This window comes from Betta splendens, chromosome 21, assembly GCF_900634795.4.
Source record: "Betta splendens chromosome 21, fBetSpl5.4, whole genome shotgun sequence".
Taxonomy (NCBI): domain Eukaryota; kingdom Metazoa; phylum Chordata; class Actinopteri; order Anabantiformes; family Osphronemidae; genus Betta; species Betta splendens.
Genome location: NC_040899.1, coordinates 9,567,535 through 9,588,638, shown reverse-complemented (window position 1 = coordinate 9,588,638; position 21,104 = coordinate 9,567,535). Strand labels below are relative to the sequence as shown.

Below are 21,104 nucleotides of genomic sequence, written 5' to 3'. Positions count from 1 at the left end.
ATTTCTATAACCGTGACTCCCACTGTTACGTGTAGTACAAGAACGAACCAGCGCACACAAAAAGACCATTTCACGCTTATAGAGGCAGTCGGGTACAATCGCCCTATTAAGTGCACTTGTTTATTGATAATGGACCGCGTCCCTGTCTCACTTTGGGTTAAACCACGTCTGATTTCCGTTATTGTTGCCAAAGCGCCCAAAATACCACTTAAATGTTAAAATCAATGCAAGGGAAACGCACAGGCTGAAGGAGCAGTTGTGGGGAATTTGATTCACATCATGAATAATGATGTGAGTCAAATTCTCACGCTCCCATTATTAACTGCGCTACGCGAGACGCTGGGAGCCCCGCTTCTGTTGCTCTGCAGGCTTATCTGCCCGCTTCACTGATGTGACCACAGCTCCAATTTAAATTAGCTGCAGTTAATTAACAGCGCAGATGCATATTGCCTGTAAGATCATATGTGGACCTACACACACACACACACACACACACACACACACACACACACACACAGAAGATGTATCTCTAGGTTTCTACCCCTGTGATTAACATTACAGCATGGGCGTCTGACATTATTGAAGGAGGTTTACTATGGAATTGAACAGTGGGATGTTGGCATAAGGAGTCACAAACTCTCCCTCATCAGTGACACTGGAGAAGGGTCTTTAGCTGGTCAGACACGCAGCCAAGCATCTGTCACTTTTATTCATTCTTGTCCTTGTGTGTGTGTGTGTTGTTTTTTTTCGTGCAAGATCCCAAGTTATGTTTGTGAAAGGCTCTGGATTGATTATACGGATGCTAGTAGATAGTCCAAAAAGTATTGTTTGCATGAAAAAGAACCTTGTACCGTTCAGGCCAAAGACACAACCTTCCTTGCAAAAGGGAGATTGTGCGCTGCTGTGGCTGTTTGGCCCAGTCTTTATGGTGAGTTCGTTTTAATGGGATCTGACAACAGTTGAATAGTTTGGCACCCTTTGGTGGGCCCCTCTTTTATTTTGTGCGTGTTTTTTTTGCCTGCCTAATTCTGGCTCAACATCAAGGTCCAAGCTCTCACCCTGGTGCTACATGTCAGATTTATTATGATCAAAAACTGTTGTTTTTTTTTCTTCCTTCACAATTTTGAACAAAGTGAAAGTATATCCACTCCCCGACTCTGAGCCCACACGCCTCAAACCAAAAGGTTTATTAGCTTTGTGTCCGTGCATCTGTATTCACTGTAAGTGAAGTGCTGAAGTATCAACCTCTCCTCAGCAATTTAAGAGAAGTTCAGCATCCCATCGTGTTCAGTTCATGCAAAGTGCTTCTAAAAATTGTAGTCAACTTTTTGTGTTACTACATTGCATCAAGATATCACTGCACGTAGGCAACATGTTGTGTTACTGCTTTGTAAAGTCTCTTGGCTACTGTTCTGTGGCTGAAATGTGGGATGATAATAATATGTCATAGTACAAGTGAACCAAGGGAAATAGTTTTTTTTCCATTCTTTAGTGTGGAGATTCTTTTTTTTTTCATCAATCCCTCCCCAGACGGCCTTTTTCCACCCTGCATTTGCTGCTGTGGTCTAAAGAGAGTTAATCTTCTCCTCGGCTGTCTCCGTTGAGAACAAACCATGTGCAGTGGAGAGGGGAGTTTCCATTGTGAACCTGTTGTATGTACCTTTGTTGCATTAGTCCAGGGAGTTTATGCAATAAAACAAAAGCCAAGCCAATTAAGAAAATCTGTTTTTGATATGTAAAAATATATTGTGTATTTTAAGTGCAGCTCACTCGTGTGCTAGGAGGGTTTTTCTATCATATGTGTGGAAGCTAATTAAATCAGCTTATTAAGTAACTATACTTCATTTGTTTGATTTATTCGCCCCTGCAGTGGCTTGTGCCGATAAGCCCCGACTTGTGCAGCTGCTGGCTAAATGTTGATCTAACTGCATGTGTAGAAAGATTCCTGAAATAGCCCCAGATTTCATGCTTTGGTTGGATCCCGGACAGCTAAAGATAATGCAGAACACAAAGCATGTCAGCGCTTTTAGAGATTAGGTGGACAATAGTGTGTTTTTTTTTTCTGTCCAGTGAAATAGCCCTCTATGGGCCCGACATGCTGAGACTGAAAGGCGGGTGCTCATCAGCGTCTGCTGTGAGGACGGCAGTGTTGGAGGGACCGAGCGTCTCTACTGTCTTTTGCTGCACAATGCAGCCGTAGCACCAGAATTCTCCTGCAGCCTCATTGCTAAGGCGATCCCATCAATCCAAGTCTATCTGCCTGCCGAGTTACCTAAACAGGTCACATAATACCTTGTTGAATATTTCAAAGTGCTACTCATATTATCACTCCAGGCGAAAGCTCTCTTTTTGCTGATTGTAAAAGGAGGAGTGGTACAGAAGTTCATCCATAAAAAGCCCCCCACTACCCACTACATAGTCAAATAACCAGCAAACACATTCCTAGTCTCAATGCTTCTATCTATTGACATAATTTCTTATGGTGATAAAGCAAACATTTGAACCAACCAGTACATTTGTAGTTAAATATATTTACATTATGATATCCAGATATTGACAATTGGCTTTGATAAATCACTGATTTAGTCCTAAATCTGATTTCTGTGACCAGGTTCTTTGTTGACTTACTGTGTCAGCACATGAGCTACGGAAACAAACCTAAAGTGTGCTAGTCTTTGTTTTAAATGTCTTTTCAGAGTCAAAGCCACTTGTTTGTCGGGCGGGATGAGATCAGGTGTCGGTGGTATGCGAGCGCACTCGCTGGCTGGCTTTAGTGCAAAGGTGACGGCATCTCCTCAATGTCAGGTTGCATTCTTGTGACCATGACGATCGCGCCTGTTCCCACAGTACGATGGGGGAGCTGAAATCATATCACCCGTTTCTGTAAAGTCTGACAAGTAGCAGAAGATTCGCTTTTTAAATGTCAAGGCATTTAAGACTGCGACAAAGTAAAAAGGCCTCTCAAAAGGGGAGTTGTTGACATTGGAAATGAACAAATACAGTTCAAGCGCGTGACATTTAAAATGGTATTTTATAAATCCTAAGCTTTGCATTGGTAGATGTGAGCTGCGTGATATCACAGCTTTTACTGTATCTTTTCTTTCCCAGCAGAATATCCTCATATAGTGACAACATCAAAGTTGACAAACCTGTAGCCCTGAGGCAGCCGTGCACAGATAGATACGACACTGTTCTTGAAGTTTCCTTCTGCGCGGAGCACAAAGCTCTGCTTCAAGACGAAACAATATCCCACAATAACCACGGTTTCTTCCAGGGCTTTAAAGCATTAGTGAGTGTCTCGAACACATTCAACCTGTTAAGGAGCTTGTTCTCAGGAAGAACTTTTTTTTTCTTTCCCCTGGCATCTGAAGTGCTCTCTTCCCTGCATGGATCACTAACCCTGAACAATTCCGAGCCCCTTTTATTTTTGGATGGACATTCATTCCCAGGTGCTCACACGTCGTTAAGATTTCCAGCCGGAGCTGAAATAAACCCAAATATGCACCAAAGAAAATGCGTACATCTTTTGTAGCTGAGGGATAAAATACATACTGCAAAGTCATACACATCCACAGTGAATTATTACACAATGCATCTAAGGGAGGATTTATTTCACTAACTTCTACGCTTAGAGAGTGATTTATTTCTTCAATTAAATCCCTTTTGATAGATCATCTATATGCTGCCACCTACCAGGAGGTCTACAGCACACAGTCACAATGCAGCCATTGCAGGTACTTCCATTGTGTCAGTCCCCGTGTCCCCGTGCCAATAATTTAAGAATTTGAGATCTCCACAACAGTTAACACCAACTGTAACTAAACAATGTTTTTTATTACGATTAGTCTGTTCATGTGTGTGATGTCTTCAGCAGAAACAGTTGTTGAGTTTCCCAGTTTCTCCAACAAGATAGAATTGATATGTTTCTATGCATGGCCTGTTTAAAGTCACCCATTCTTTCAAATGTTAGGGACCCCTTGCCTAAAAGCGGCTGCAGGCTTCATTGCTATTGAGCATTTTTGGGCTTGTGGGGCACTAAAATGTGCTTTCCACTGCAGGTATGTGAGTTAAACATGTGACACACGCACCTTGTGGACAGCTGGAATGATTAAAATAGGAGTAAATTTGTTCACTAAGATGTGTGGAAATCTGATGATTAAAAAATGTGGCAGAACCACCTTCTGTCAGGAAGTGACTCACTTATTTTTGGTTCTCTGATCTCAAGATATGGTATGAAAGTAGTTACTCAGCAAACTATTAAACTAATATTTTTGGAAATGAAATATAAAATATTTAATTATATATTTTTTACACCCTCTGTAATCATTGTGTGCTGTAAAGAAAATGTTCCACCTTTTTTTTTTAAAGTTCTAGTGCTGAGTTTTATTTGTCAGATGAAGTTCTCAGCTGTCTTATTTCAGTAAACCTCATCTCTCCTAAAGCAATTAAATACCCACAAACATAATTGCAAGTCAACAAAAACAATGTCATCCTTCATTTAACATTTTTGTCATTTTGTCTTCATTATTCAGTTTCTGCAAATGCAAATGAGGAGTTGACGTTAAGGAAGAGCTCCAATGGAGTGAATATCTGTTGAAGGGTATTTCGTGGTCCAGTGTTTTCTTGTTGAGAGACTTGTACGTTCAGTTTTCAACCTGCAAGTCAGAACGTGATGCGTCTAATAGAATACTAGATGTTGCTGTTAGCTGTTAAGCCTTTTTGGTGTGAAATTGTTTTACGACTACAATTAGGAAAGTTTGGGGCACAAAGTGAAATCTACATAAGAACCAGAAGTCATTAATCATCATCCTCAAAAATTCATTATAGAATTGATGCCAGCAACTCTGTTAGGAAAGAGGCAGCCATCAATCTAAAACAATATCATGATACAAAATGTGTCACATTGAGATAAGATGGTTATGTTCTGTTAATGGCACTATATTACTTAGCATGACTTATGACTGAAGTGTTGGCAACATATAGTTTCTGACCTATGTCTGTCTACTGTCACTAAATACGCGTTACTGTTCATCAATCTGTCCTTCTGTTTTTTAATGGTTTTATTTTATTCTACAGAAACAAATGTTTTATTTCCTGTATTCAGTTTTACCCAAGTTCACCCGCGTTGAGAAGTCAGTGTCACACCACAGGGGAATCTAATTTCACATATCAATATTTCATCCTTGTCTTTTTGAAAAGCTTTTTAAATGCACTGAAAAGTTTGCAAGCGCATGAAGACAGAAAGCCAGAGCACATTTGCACATTTGCACTCCATGACCTGGAGCGTGTCCATCACAATGGGAAAAAATATGTTTGTTTTTTTGTCCATATAAACCCAATTATTTTGAATTTCTAAAGTTTGAACGCAAGAAAAGCTGATTTCGAGTTTCTGGTCTCTAGGTCGGGACGCCGTGATTGTTCAAAGGTCAACATAGATGGACGTTACACACAGAACAGCTACAAGCAGCTTTTTCTAGCTTTAGTTGGTTTTGTTCCACATAACATGTTGGACAAGTTGTGTGGTGACAGGGAAAGCCAGAGGAGTTGCTGTTAGAACTTGGCATGGAGTCCTGTTTTGGATTCAGCTACGACTGGGTTCGACATAACTCAGCTCAATATGTAATAGTGTCTGTTACCATATAAAGACACTTGTGGTTTTGACAAACATTTGGGTGTATGGAAATAAAAATAAGCCTAATCCAAACTTGCTGTTGGCAGCTGGATCAGCGGAAGGTTGCACAAGATGCTGTTGAGCTGGAGCAAAAGTGATGCGGGTACTGTAGGTCATCATAGCAACAGTCCTTGTTTCTCCCACGTTGAAATGGTCATGAATATATAAGAGCATAAAGTGTATGATAGGAAATGTAGCAGCCCGTCTTCATTTATCAAACAGTTCATCACAGCAAATGTACAAAATTGTCTCTATTTATGAAGAAGCAGTCAGTTTGGATTCATTTCATTCATGGCTGCGTGATTGATTATTTTTGCGGCGTAGTCATCTCTGGCTCTAATCAGTCTCCGTATTAAGTGCTGAGTGAGCTCAGTCATTTACCTCGGACGCTTTGCTCTGCCAGAGCCAGGACGCCGCCAATAGACGGACTCCTCTCATGCTAATTCTCCCTTTCAGTGTCCGTGTCATTGAGGCGATCACTGTATTTGTCAGACCTTTTGCTCAGAATCCTGCCTGACACAGAATGCAAACGTTATCATGTGATCGCCATTTGATATGCTCAGCGTCAGGGACGTTTTGACACAACCAGTAGAGTTGAGGGTTGATACATTTAGCATCATTGATTAAGCAGAGTTGTTTGAATTGCTGAACGAGCTTATAAAATGAATGTCCCAAGGCCTGAGCCACTGACAGGTAACTAAGTGAAGAAAGACTTTAGTTACATCTGCGCAGGATTCTGCTCTAATTCCTTCTTTGCCAGCATCACTGCTGTGTTTGTATTGTACCAGTCGGCAGAAACGCTTTAGGCTGTTTAATATATTCGCCTAACAACGTGTAACAGGATGAAGCATGCCTGTCTAGCACAAAACTCTGATTCCATTTAGAGGATTTACATCCAATCAGAATCATTTATGTTCCACTCTGTCACAACACGCGCTGGGAACGGCTGATGAGCCCGCGGTCGCGCCTCTCGTCTCCCCATTAGCCGAGGTACCGTGGTGAGGAAATGCCTTTTGAGGGTGAATGATCAGGGTGGGAAGTCGCTCGCGCGGCGTCGGTCTCGGTTGCTTTCGCCGCGCCACAGTGCAAACACGGATTGTTTGGTGTGCAGTCATCTTCCGCGTGCCCTCTGTGAGTCAACATATGGCGTAAGATAAAGCGGGGGCCTGGGAGTGTTCGTATGGTGTGTGATTATTAATCTGCGGGGGTTGTTCGCTACATAGACCACATTATGACTAGGTCCTGCCTTTGCCCAGAGCCCAGCCGTGCCCTGTGGACACACGTTTAAATAGGCCCCTAGGTTATTGCAACACGTCTGGGGGCGAGGTTGGGCATATGAGGTAGGCATGGGTGCAGCTTCCGATAGGCTTTCTTTTGTCTCCACTTGGTCCATAGAAACGAGGCCGTTGGACTGTTGACTTCACTCCTTGGAGCCGTGAGCGTCTCACCTCTTCTAATCCTGTGTCAAGATAAAGACAGGTATGTGTGTGTTTACAGGAGGCTACATAGCTCTCCAGCACGTGTGGGGCAATGACTGACGGGGCACTTGTACATGTATGTAAAACGGTTTATGCTCTGAAAGGCAACTCTCCTTCACTGTTGGGCGTTTTCAGCTGGTGTCTGAGATTAAGGTCAGTTGGTGACATACGTCTATAGTACCAGTTCAGTATTTATTTTGCCCACATTCTGATGAGCTTGGTGCTCTTACTTTGGCAGCGCCTTAGTCAGCATTTTCTAACCCTGTGTTTAGCTTAATAGTGTGTGTCAGTATAGGATTCAGTGGCTTTCTGTATATGATAATGCCGATGTTGTAAACTGTTCTTTTTTTTTTTTTAGCTGATGCAAAAAAGTTTTTGTAGCTCTGTTTGTCTGTTGCTAAAATATATAAAATGAAATATTATACTGGACCACAGATAATGGTTTTATCGAGGAAGTCTGTATGGTAAAAGAAGCAATTAAGGTTTTTGCGTCTCTGTGGATATTACAGCTGCTCTGAGATTTATTCACCATGCAGCTACTTCATTCTCCGTGTATTATAAGCTGTTAAGCACTGCAGGGATTGGAGATTTTTATCACAAATGCACCTAATGACTTTACTGATCAGGCTGTGGCTCATTTGCTGGAGCACTTGTCTTCGTATCCGAGGGTTGATGGTTCAACTACCAGACATTCTCTGAGTAGAATGAAGTCATTGTTTACTATTATGTATTGTCTTCAAAGGTTTTTATTTATGAATTCCTGTAACTGTAAGGTTCAGTAAACACATTCCAACCAAAATCAGATCACTGTGCCAATAAATTCTTACTTGTTCACTAGTTTTTCAAGGTTATTAGGGAGGTCAGTTGTTTCCAGTACCTTGGAGAAATCACCACACACTTCCTCCATGCTTCGCTGTTGTCCGCCTCGTCCTGTAATCCCACAGAGTCCAGATAAAATAGTCTTGCATGGCTCCTTGTACGTCTTGTAGCTTAATATACACTAGGGTTTTTGTGGTGTCGGCTGTTAAGGCTCATTGTTGTGCTGCAGAATGGATGTGGTTGTAGAAAGTACTGCACATACTGTGGCAGTGGAAATGTTCCTGTGTCAAAACGAACAAGAATGCCAACTGGCATCAGCAAATGGCAGCGACAGCAGTTAATTTCCGCTAAGAAAGCAGAATGAATAGCTGATCTCAGGTGGGATCCTGGACAGGGAGACGCAAGCGAAACGGACCAAACAGGAAAATGTTTGAATTTGTTTGTGTTTCTATTTATGTTTAGATTTCTACAATAAAGCCACGTCCATTGCATATTTTAACTTTTTTAAAATATGCATATGAACCAACTGTTTAAAACTAGCAACGTGCCAGAAAATGTGCTTCCATGCTAGCAGTTATTAGCAGCTCCAGGGAAGCTTCCACTATGTTCTTATTTTATTACTTCTGTCAGTGACTAATGACAATCAATATTAACTCAGAACTACTATAGAAACTATTATCTTGCCACCTTAAGATTGGAGCAAGGTCCAGGGTGCCTTATTTTGAAATCCTTCTAAAGTGGTGCCTCATTTGGCTCAGTGACTTTGAGGCATCTGTAAGGTTTTGTTTTTCAAAGCAGATGTGTCCATTTCAGTTTTCCAGTTCACAAGGCCGAGGCCAATGTATTAGCTCTCTGTTTAAAGAATCCTGCACTTGTGATGCCTTTTCTTCTCCCCACTCACACATTCACATCGGTGCCGTTCCCAGGTTGTCTGTCCGACCCCTGTTTGGCTTTTTTAACTGCTCCGTGTCAGCTGCTTAAATATCACACGCTTAAAAGGTTCTTTGAGAATGGCTGGAATCTTTGTGTAGGACACACGTAACCTTTCTCTCTGCTGCCTGAGCCACGCCAGCACTGACGAACCACGAGAGTCATCATGACAAAGTCATGTTCCAGACCAGCTGTACCATTGTTTCGTGTGTCAGCCTTAAGCTGGAGCAATTAGCCTGTGAACAGCTTCTCTACAATTGGAATTTAGGTTAATTGGTAATTGTTAGCTTATCTCTGTTTGTCTGTGAAGAATGACTTTGACCAGTATCATGCACCCTCACTGACTGATAGACAATGGCTCCTTTGCCTTAAAGTGACAGTGTGTTCACTGGTAACGGCAGTAAGAATACGTGCCCCTAGGTTGCCTGTTAATTCATGTATACAACAAGGGATTAGGACAAAACCGTTTAAGAGTACAGTAAGTAGTACAATAAGAATTTTGAAAAACAAAGCATGAAATAGTTAATTTATTAAAAAGAAAGAAGAAAATACACCACTTCATATTGTGTGTGTGTGTGTGTGTATATATATATATTTTAATTCTAGTTCTAATTCTAGTTTTTATTTTCAATGTGATTCAGGGACTTTTTTTCAGACAAGGATTTCACTGAGTGAAACCTTCTAACATAAACTAAACTACCCTATGCATGTAGGAATCTTAGACATGTACGGTTTTATTCAAGTTTCTGCAAGTGTGTTCTTAAAAGCACATGACGTGACTGGATGACGAACTCGTGGAGCAGGAAGTCAATGCGAAAACTGCACGGACAGAAAGATTCCTCGTAACAAAATCATCTAATTAAAAGTCACAGAAAAACAGCCTGACCATATTTTGTTTTGGATATTTGGGCAAATGAGAGCCATGATCTCTGGTACAACTCTACTACTAAACCGTAGAGTGTCTGAAAATCCTCTGGCTTAAGACGGAACATCGCTAATTGACTTAAAATGTGTCCAGTGGCGAGCTGAGGTAAACACAGGCATTAGTGTAATAGTGTCATTGTGATGCGTGTAAACATCTCGCTTTCTGCCTTGACCCTTTTACTCCACATAACCTGCTTTTTCTTTACCTGTAAACAGACCCACGTCAGTAGAAAACATACACACACACAAGAACAAAAGTCTCAAGTTTCTTTGAGGATATGATTCTTTAAAACACATTGTCGTGCCGATTTGGTATTTAAAGAATGTTAGTAATATTTATAACTGCGGTCGCTTCCATTTCCTTTTCCTTCCTTGCACCATGCACTGCATAGTTGGAGGTGGAAGGAGTGGTTGTGTGCTGGAGCCCGGAGGAGTGGCTGCAGACTGACCACGTGTTTGCACGCGTCTGGGTGGGGTCAGAGCAGGACTTTTCTTAGCCGACTCGGATTGGTGTGCTTGAAAAGTGAATTAGTTGAGACTACAAAGCGTGTGCAGCAACGAACCGCTTGTTATTCTGTGTTGAAACCTGTCGCTGGGAGAATTATCCTGTTTAAAACACTCGCCTTGTCAGCGTCCCGTGCATTTTCTTGTTATTGAAGGGAAATAGCCGCGACAGCAATAATAACACATCAGTGAGACTTTGTTTACGCCAGAATGAGGTCGTCTTTACACAGTTACAGACCGGAGGCCTTCACCTAATGACCTTTAAACATCGGTTTGGCCTCGCCTTGTTTATCTCCTCAAATTGTCCACGGGCCTGACTCACTAAAATCCTGAACCACCAGAAATGTTGAAGAACCAGACTGATGTGTGCCTAAAGCTCTGCAGGAGGCCTCCAGCAGCCGTGTTGCCCACACTCTGATTTTAGAGCTGCTGAGTGAAACCATTCTGGGCCAGATATTATGGGGATTTACAAAAGGCAGACTCACATTCTTGTAGTTGTCATTAACCCAGTGGTGCCTTTTGGCGCGGTTACCTTTTGTGTGTTGTTTTTCCGGCGGTTGTGTTTTGGATGTTTGGCTTCGCCTGCAGTTCCCTTCAGGCATGTTTAGACTGCAGAGACGTTCACTTAGGCTGATTATATACTTGTACAGGTTTGGGTCATGGTGTGATGACTACTGTTTTTGATTAGAGGCTGTGCTTTATGAATGATGTTAGGTCAAGTATAATGGGCCTCATTCTTTAGTTAATCTGTGATGATTGCAACAACGGTTGTCATTAAAGTGTTTCAAAGCTGCACGCATCCCATTGTTCTGCTGTGTGAACATCCCGGGAGAGAGAGAGAGAGAATAAAAGGTTCAGTCCACCCCAACCAGGATGGCAGCTTCTGTCAGTAATAAAATTAGCTCGGAGTTGTGTCTGTGTTATTCTTCTATGGTGTGTGCGTGTTTGTGTCTGGGAGGAGGAGTTCTGTCGAATTCAAATAGCTTTTCTGCTTCTCTTTCCCCTTTGCTGCGTTTTCTGGCTATAAAGTGCCGTGGCCCGGGTTCAAAGACTGCGGCGTAGGTGGGAGGAGAGAGGCGGACAGGCGGTACATTGCAACACTATGAATGAGCGAGAAAGGAACTTGGAAGACTGACAGGAGGATGCATGAAATATCCTGTGTGGGCCATGATAGTCAGTCGTAGCAGCTCATTCGTCATTTATTACCACATGAGTCAGTTCAGCTGACACCTTGATGTGCTCACCCTGCTTTGGTGGCACAATCCCAGAATACCTCAAGGTCACATTTTGTTCAAACGTCCATGAGGACCTCCCACACACCACACGACCCCCCCCACCCCCACCCAATGAGAACTTTTTGTTCTCATTGTAAACAGCCTAAACCATCTCACAGCAACTGGTTGTTAGTGTCAGTTACAAGAGCTTTGTTTGTGTTAGATTTCAGCTGTGATAAACACTATGTAAACAACGTTAAAATGTAAAAACTGCCTGTCTGTCTGCACTGAGGATGATTTCTGTCTCCCAGTCACCCTCGAGCAACTAGCAGTAAATGAAGACCAGCAGTAAAGCTGCACTGGCGATGACCTAATGGCGCGTTTATGATGGTTTTAGCAGCACATCGCTACGTGCGTCTCGCCTCTCGGCTGGGCCCGTACGCCGGTCCAGATGCATGTCCAGAACGCACGGGGTGAGACCCGCCGTTTTATGTGTGTGTCTTACAGGTGACAGCAGCCGTGGTTCTCAGCGGCAGTAAAAGTCATAGTAAAGTCCCAGTTTCCCTAAAGTCACATAGCTCCTGTGTTATTAGACCCCGCTGCCTTTGTCTGCCGTTGCAGCCCAGAACTGCGAGGAGCGATGGTAGCCTTTAGCTGCCCTGTCTGGCTCGGCAGCCTTCTCCTGGTAAATATGGATCCACCCTGAGCAGCCTTTCCCTTGACAGTCTTCCTGTCAGCAGATATAATGAGACTATAACTATTCGCTCTACTTTTCATTTCAATCCCAGACAAGAGGCCAGCGAGAAAGGAGACAGGGAAACCTTATCGCTTCCATCAGGCGGCTGATTCGTTTTGTCAAAGACCTGCTCTCGCTCGTGCCCGGCAACCTCTCCACAGCATCTAATGAATGAACCTATAGCTCGGTGTTTCAGAGCAGCTCTTGCATTGCTAGGCTTGTCCTATGCCTGTTACATGCAAGTAATCCTTATTTAACTTGTGTGTTGTCTCAAGGCCATATGGCTTTGATTTGCACTGTCACAGATGAGAGACGCTGACAGTCTTTCTCTTTCTGGGCCATATGGCTTGTGGGTGTGCGTGTTTGTGTATTACTGGTGATGGCGTGTGACCATTGATAGTCTCTTCTCAGCATCATTCAGCTGTCTAGCTTCGGGTGGGGAGTGCTTGCATCCGCAGGCTCACAGTCTGGTATTTGTGGACAACACTAAGGAGCCCCCCCCTCTTTTTTTTATAGGAGAATTGATCTGATGACCAACGTATGTTGTGTGTCCACATAGGAGGAATGCCAGCTCCTGAGCAGAGCCCATTGACGGAGGAGGGGCTTCTGCTGAATGTCCTCAACACTTCAACCAGCCGCAGTATGGAGACTGACACCACCCCCAACAACATCCTGGCCTCCGTCAAAGAACAGGTAGTGTATCGGTTGTGCTGCTTTCTGTATGTTGTGACATTTGTAAAATATGAAGACGATTTGTTTTTATAAATGTTAAGTGCAGCACATAGCTCAAAAAACTGACTTAGCTTTAGCATCTTGATCCTTCTGAACAAACCCAACACTGTCAGCTCCGCAATTCTTTCTTAAGGCATATGAAGAGGTACAGACATAGAAAAGTAAGGAGACATTGCTTTAGTCCAGTATTCTAGCTTTATTGTAAACCTCCCCTCTGTTCAGTGCTCCCTGTTCTTGTGTTGTTGTTTTTTTTACCACAAAGATATTCTGAACTTGCTGTGACCTGAGGGCCTCGTCTTTTGGGTCACCATTGGTTGGCCCTTGCTGGAATACTTTGGAGCATGCGCTGTATTGTGAAATGTACCATGATATTCATGACGCCAGACCCGTTAGGCAGTAGTTTACCGCCCTGAGAATCTCCCTCTGGATGTGTGAGGATTGCAGAACATCATTTTGTGTACAGCAGAGGTGTAATCACATTAGAATGTTTACTTTCTAAATATCTTCGTTAAATAAAAGTGGAGTTGTGTTGCCTGGGTGCTAATAGCTGTTCACGGCCGTATTCATGGGCTGGCTTGCTTCGGTGTACGACCAGGAAAATCTTCTCCTGCAGGGTTTGTGAGCCTGTGGAGGGACTTGCCCTCTGACTCACGTCATATCGGCATGCCTCGCTGTGATTCATCTACTCTCCCTTCTGTCACAAGAGCACAAACACTGTCCTTTTCCTCTCTGAGTCCAGTAGTAAAATTTAATTTAAGACTTCCTGAAAGTGTGTATTTTTTCGTATTCACATTAATGAGGAAGGAAGGAAGGAAGGAAGGAGGGCACAAGGGAGCACCTGCCAAGGTTACTTCCTTCCTTAGACTACTCCTCAGTGGTTTGGCCGGTTAGAGCAGCTATCCATGCAGGCAACTAGGAAGAGAGCGGCTGAGCTACTACTTTTAGAGACGAGCCTCGGAGGGGAATCATGCGACAGTCGCCTCGGAAACCGAACGTTCTTGCCTTTAGCTGACACGAAGAAGCAAATAAGAGGGTAAATGAAAGTGGAAATATGTGGAGGTCAGAGATTAGGCTAGCGTGAGTGTGCCCCCCCCCCCGCCTCTTGTGAGGTTTTCCTGTGATTGTTGAGAGGCAGACCTTCGAGGGATCCCGCTGTGGATGTAAACATGCGAGGCTGCTGTGCTGTAGCTGTGGCCACAGTCAGGGCTGGCGCATGGTGTGACTGAGGTTTGGTGAGTGTTTACATCACGGCTGTTTTTATCTTTTAGACTTTACCGTTTTACCGTGTTTGTCTTTGCTGGTTCAACTCACTAAAGTTGGTCTATTCATTCCTTGTCTTGACATTTTCTCCTTTTGAAAACTCTTCTCTCTGTGGCTACTTTAGTTACGGCTGCACGAGCTTTGACCAAACAAGGGCAGATTCACTCACTCATGTTTGCATGCTCCCTACGTGCATGTGCTTTGATCAATGTCCCCTGTACTGTAACTTTAAGGGGTCTATAATAATTGTTAAACAGTTGTGTTTAAAACGTTTGGCTTTATGTCTTGCAGCTCTGCCGGTTCATCTCTTTTCACTTTCTGTTACTGAAAGCATGACTTACATACTCTTCATTGCACCTGAAACCAGCCTTGAATGCTATTGGTTTGGATGAAACTAGGCTAATGTTAGATGATCTCTTTCTTTAAGGTCAAGTCCCAAAATCAAAATAAATAAAGATAAACGCGTGTCAGTATTATTTCAAAACAATACTTCTTGTCTTTAGTTAAAGAACTTTTCAGGGTAAAGATGCTACCTCTTACCTTTTAGATATTCAGATTGTTGTTGATCATCAGTTTATATTGAGACAAATCACCAGTGTATGTTGTCAAATATAAATTATCGTAAAATATTTACATTTGGGATTTTTGGGATCTGTGAGGTGATTTTATTCATTTGTTGTTTGGCTGCTTGGCTTTTGGATGCAACATTGATGCTGTTGCTTCAAAACTGTTTGTGTGTTGTTGTTTTTTTATTACACTGCCCTCATCTCTGTTCCCAACTGCATTTTATTAGTTATTTTTAAAACCCTTCAAATGAACAAGTAACTACATTGAACTACTAAAGTTGTTAAACCTTTCTCTCACTTTAAAAGCAAAAGAGCAAAAGTAAATTGTGGTATTATTGTAAGTGCTGTTGAGTTGATTATTTTTGGTTTCATGTCATGTGTGCGCGTTTTTTGTGTTCTCCCAGTCCTCCTCCCTTTGCCCTCAGAGTAATACTGTTATTAGCTGTGCCTGAACATGCCTATATGTACCACACGACTGGAGAAAAGTGCCTCTCGGGCGCGCTGCGCTATGGTGTCCCAGCAAACCGCCTCTCAGGAAACGCCACAGTGGAATTCTCCCACTTTGTTGGAGTCCATTACCCGAGAAAACCTGGACGGGCGCAGCTCACACCCATGTGTTGACCTTGCTTGCAGTTTTACAAGTCCAGCAGCCTCTCAAAGCCTTGACGAGCTGGCTGAATCATTCCTATCCAGCTGTCTTGTTTTAATATAGCCAAAGTCACATTAGTTTGTGTGACCCAGCTGAAGGAGTTGAAATCAGGGCAATGTTTCTGCCATTATGCATTTCTGTGCCATAAGCGCAGCAGAAAGGTTGAGCTCTCTCTGCAGGCGCGGGTGTCTGTTCCACCTCCATAGGTGAAATAGGGACTCTAATTACAATCGACTAGTGATTTTCTCCACTCCTCGGGGTCTTATCTGCCTTCCTCTCCCCAGAGCCGCCGCCACCGCTGCTGCTGTGACACAGGCAAGGAGAAATCTAAAGGCATAAGCATTCTGGCCTCGATTATAATCATAAAAATGGAAGCCTGGCTCTGAGCAATTACCCCATGGGGGAGCAGGACGAGTATGAGAGGAAAGAGTGAGGCGGATTCAGGCGGGAGGGATACAGGTGAAGGAGAGAGCTCAGATGTGCAAAGGAGAGACAAAACGCGGAGGGTGGCGAGGCAAGGGAGGAGATGGGGAGAGGTGGAGTCGGAATCCGTCACCTGTGAATGGGTTTCTAACTGTCTGTGGCGGGAGGCTGTCAACGCGGAGCAAAACAAGAAGAAGGTGAAGAAGGTGGAGGGGTACGATGGATAATCTGCTCCCAACGCGTGCGTGTGTGTGTGTGTGTGTGTGTGTGTGTGTGTGTGTGTGTGTGTGTGTGTGTGTGTGTGTGTGTGTGTGTGTGTGTGTGTGTGTGTGTGTGTGTGTGTGTGTGTGTGTGTGTGTGTGAGAGTGTGTGAGTGTGTGAGTGTGTGTGTGTGTGTATCCCCCTCCGCCAGCCTGTTAATGCTCATCCCCATCACTGTCATTATCGCTGTAATCATCGTCATCGTCGACAGCAGAGGCAGAGGAGCTGCTCGCCGGGCGGGAGCAGTCGTCGTGCGCTGCAAGGTGGAAGCTTAAATACCTCCGAGGCGCCCTTGTGACGGCACAGACCCCTCGGAGGAAGTTTAGGAAGCCGAGTCCCGCCATCATCCTGTGCGTTAACAAATTACAGATGAGTTACTATTGAGATAAGTGATCTGAATAGTGACGCCGGTGTTTGTTCACTACGTCGGCCTCCAGATTGATGGTCCCCAGATTCCCTATTCTCCCCCACTTTGGCCCGCAGCGGTGCTCTATTCTCTCTGACACGAAGCTATTGATCTCCCAGTGGAATTGTATGTTCACAGGTCTGCTTGAATTGCTCTGGCGGCGTGATTGCGCCGCTGCAGCTTTTTGTGGCTTTTTTTTTTTGTTCCAATCGAGGAGATACGGATTGCTTTTGTGAGTCGCTCTCATGTACTGGCGCGACGCTCGGGCGTTATTATCCACAGCAGCATTTAGGAGCCTTTGTTGGGGGGCCCCACCGCTTACAGCTGCGCAAAACAGCGAGGCTAGTAGGAAAAGGGGAATAATAACACACATGATTTATCGGATTTAAAAGTGCTTCCCCACCGCGCGGCTCTGGGTTCTTGTTTTTGATTCAGACGTCTACAACTGTGCTAAAAGAATCCGATAAGATGATGTTAGATTAGCAGAACGGCCACGCGGAGCAGTCCAAGTAAAAACCATAACTGTAGAAGCTAATTCCTGTTTACATTACATTCAACCTATCACGAACATCTGCTTTGTGTTTGTCCAGACACACAACAACCAGGTACAACAGCTATTTTTAACTCTTGTGGATGATGTGTGACGTTTCAGATTTTAAACCAAGACCTTGGTGGAAACAAATGGGAAAATCCAATTCCTATCATAAAACAAACTGAGGGGCGGAAAAAAATGGCTGTTCATCTGTTCACGAACGCTGACGCTGCTTCAACCCCCCTCCCTCTCCCCCCATACTGTCTATCCTCCCTGTCTTTTATTATTGACAGCCTTTCTTTACTTGTCAGTGTCTTTTGTATTGCAAGTACAAGTACCATGGGCTGCACTTGCCAATACAGATGACAGCTCTTTTAATAGCATTCGCCACACAAATGACAGCTTCTTTAATGGCATTTTAATTATCGAGCCAAATTATGACTCCCTTGTAATGTTCAGATGTGAAAACTGAAGACTTTTAGCTGAAATGCCACCAACACAACCTATTGTTCTGAATAATGAGGTCCAGAGATGAGGATTGTAGTTAAATAATAAACATATTATTACCTCTATGATAGTTTAAACTAAAAAATCAGCACCCAGAGTGTGTGTGTGTGTGTGTGTGTGTGTGTGTGTGTGTGTGTGTGTGTGTGTGTGTGTGTGTGTGTGTGTGTGTGTGTGTGTGTGTGTGTGTGTGTGTGTGTGTTACCTGAGAAGTGGATAATGATCTTAAAGCTATAGGACAAAGAATCTGGCTGGTATCTATACAGTGAATGACCTGCACAGTGGTGCTCAAACGTCCATAGTGAGTTCCCATTGCTGCTGTTTCTGTCAAGCACCAAATCATATCCAGCAGAAGTGCACTAGTGCAGCATGGAGGTCAACGCGCTGAGAAATATGATTGGAAGCCGGTAATGACGCCCATCTGTGTTAGGGGAACAATCTTGCCGGAAGCCCAGCGTCTGTAACAGGATCAGTTGGTCTGACCTCATGTGATGGCTGCAGTTTGCCCATTCAGAACCCGGGGGCTGCGGCCCTGGACTCGTTTCATCGAGTACGTGTTTTCCGCTACTTTAAAGCGAGCCGTGTTTCACGTTTCTGCATGCGGCACCATTATCTTCGGCCTGCGTATATAAGCTGTGGTGCCGCTGCGGGTCCTATAGCGATTGTCTACCCTCGACTCACCTATAGCTGCACTCTCTTACCTCAGCACTCCACTCCGCTGTGTTTCTAAATGACTTTCCCTCAAACGCTGGCATGACTCTCTCTTCCTAAAGCCGTAGTTATGTAAGAAGGTGACTTTATGTTTTTATTAATCCTGCGCTGCATGGTTGCTCCAGCGCGGTTCTGGGGCCTGGTCTCGGGCCCTGCTGCAGACATCTTTTAACCTCTGCTGTCACCCCCCCCCCCCGCTGTGCGGCAGCTTCGGTCCCTCGTTGGAATGCGCCTGTGACGCTGCAGCGAGGGTGAGGGGCTGTCGAGCCTCATTGCCGCTTAATGAACATATTTCTAGTAGATTCTTTGGTTAAGAGGAAAAGCCATCTGCACTAGTTCACACAAAATGCATCTTCAACGGCACAAATGAACCCGTAGCCCCAACAGTCTTTACCGCAGATGAACTGCAGTCGAGGTAATAAGAACTGCATAAAGGATAAGATCTTGTATGTTAATAATTAATACTAGGACTTGGACGTTAATTAACAAGGATTAGGCAAAATCTACTATTATTATTCTGGGAGACGTTACACAGAACATTCAAGCATCATTTCACACGTCGCTGGCATTGCATCAAGCTAATTCATCATATTGTATATAAGGCGTATCTGATGTTGTAGGTTACGTGTTTGACAAAATAATGCATCTGTTCAACAACTCGCTGCGTGAACTGTTTGCTCTCTAGACACTAGATGCATCACAGGGCTTTGAAACGTTCATTCACACCGTGCGTCTTTTTAGCGCCTGCCCACTCGCTACCAATTGATTGAGCTGTGGCTAAAACACACTGTGACTGAGTACCACCCCGTTCCTCTGCTGGCACCAGCAGAAATGTCATCTTTTTCAAATTGATCTCATTTTTCTGGCCTGACGACAGTTCGGGGAATCAAAAGTCTCGGACAGAGATGCGAATATTGTTCTGCCCGTGTTTACATTCTCCAATTTATTCTAATTTTTATGCCGTCGGGCTGTGCATGCTTAAGTATCTTCTACACTGTAGCTGTATGACTGTGTGCTTTAACTCATCTTATACATACACGGGTTCAGTTTTTATGCTAAACCAGCAACAGGCAAAAGCCATTTAGTCATTTTAGATGGATTCTGTAGCGTCAGCAGGGCACACAGAGATAAGAGAGTGCGTGTGTGCATGTTTGTGTGTGTGTGTGCGTGTGTGTGTGTCAGCTGTTTCTGTTGGTCCTGCTGAGGGCACATATGCACAGTATCTGTATCAGATTTGGAACCATGTGCAGATCAGAGGAAGCCTTATTACAACGGCAAATGAATTTGGACGCCCTGATGGTGCAGAAAAGCCTCGTGCTCCCTCTTCGTTTCTAAGAAGCCTAGCGCTCAGTATAAAACTGATGGATCACCAGATTAATGGTCAATCTGACTTGGTCAATACAATATACTTTACGTAGGGCCAATGCGAAGAAGCACCCATAACCATAAATCTGCTGGACTGTGATCCGTGTCCATTTTCCACCAGATCAGGGCCCGTTTTGCCACATAGCCCTGTGGTGTCACATCTTATTAAGGATATATTACATCCACACTTGTTCATATTCATTAGATTTAATGAGAGCGTTTCTTGCTAAGGAGAGCCTCAGGACATCATAGCAGTAATCCTCAAAGACACCTGAGAGGCCCGTAAATTCAAACTAAGTGTGCAGTGTTGTTTTAATTGGCTGTTCTACGCTAACTCTTTGCCGTCTTCCTACTGCTACATAGAGACATCCTCAGAAAAGTGTGATCCATTAATTTAGGAGAGTCTATTCAATGAGAGTGACTTCAAAGATGTACATATCGTTATAGAAGAAATCGATGTGATTCTATCACCAGGGTTGAAGCCAGTTTGTTGAGCAGGAGCGACAGAGGCCTCTGTGCCTTGTGGCTGTAGCAGACGTTTGCCTCTGCTGTGCTCCATCAAGATCAGCAGATTAAAGTCCAGTCACTTTGCATGAAGTAAGACATACCGGTTTGCTGTTATCTTGGTTGCATCTACTGCTAATTGAGTTAATAGTAAGTAATCAAAGGTGCTAAATGAAACAAATGGATTAACTTGAGCTTGAAAGGAAGAGGAGAATGATAGAAAACAACTGTTTGATCTGTCCTACATCATAAGGCAGCAAGTTCTTAAAACTTTATGAAGTTTATGAAAGAATGGTGGGGGGGTTGTGTTGTTGTTCATCTGGGACTTTATTCGACCTTTATTTGGAAGATCGTCCTCTTTTAAATGGAAACAAACACACATTGAGGATTATGTACTGGGACGGATTTCCCCTGCTGACTGAATCTCCCGACGACGGTTCTGTCACACAACAGTATAGATGGCTCACTTTTTTGTCGGCTCAGTGTTGGCGCGTTTAGCTGGTGGATGCATATTTTTATCAGGAATAAGAGCAGTGAGAACGACCCCTGTTATTTCCCGGGGAGCCTGCTTCTTAATTCTGGCCTGTGCTGGGAGATAAAAGGATTAGGATAATGATCTGAACGATGAAATGCAGTCTGCTCAGTAACTTCGGCTAAACTGGGAAATAATGCTGCTTTCTTTAAAGTCAGCCACAATCACAATATAATAAGGGTACGAATGTGAACTATTGAACAACACATTTTTAGATGTAAACTAATATTTCTTTTAGTGGTGTGGGTTTTGTGAAGCACCCTATAAGGTGTTAAGTTGCTGTTAATGCAAACTAAACAGTTCCCGCAGCCACTTCATCTTAAAAGCTTTGCACACTAACCCTGAAAGACATTTATTACTTATTTATACTAGAGGAAACGTGT

The 21,104-nt window shown here is 43.6% G+C and overlaps 1 protein-coding gene across 8 annotated transcripts in view; it reads left to right on the top strand.

Annotated features, from left to right (window-relative positions):
* Positions 1–21,104, top strand: part of LOC114847395 (plakophilin-4-like) — a 48,431-nt gene that overhangs the window by 742 nt on the left and 26,585 nt on the right. For 4 of the 8 annotated variants that reach the window (XM_055505275.1, XM_055505273.1, XM_055505274.1 and 1 more), the window contains exons 1-2: positions 3,671–3,734; positions 12,836–12,969. In XM_055505275.1, coding sequence (XP_055361250.1) covers positions 3,680–3,734; positions 12,836–12,969 — 189 coding nt within the window. In that variant the 5' untranslated portion in view covers positions 3,671–3,679. Of the gene's footprint in view, positions 1–3,670; positions 3,735–7,066; positions 7,151–12,835; positions 12,970–21,104 lie in introns of those variants that run through there. The other 4 variants (XM_029137067.3, XM_055505277.1, XM_055505276.1 and 1 more) reach the window with 2 other exon arrangements.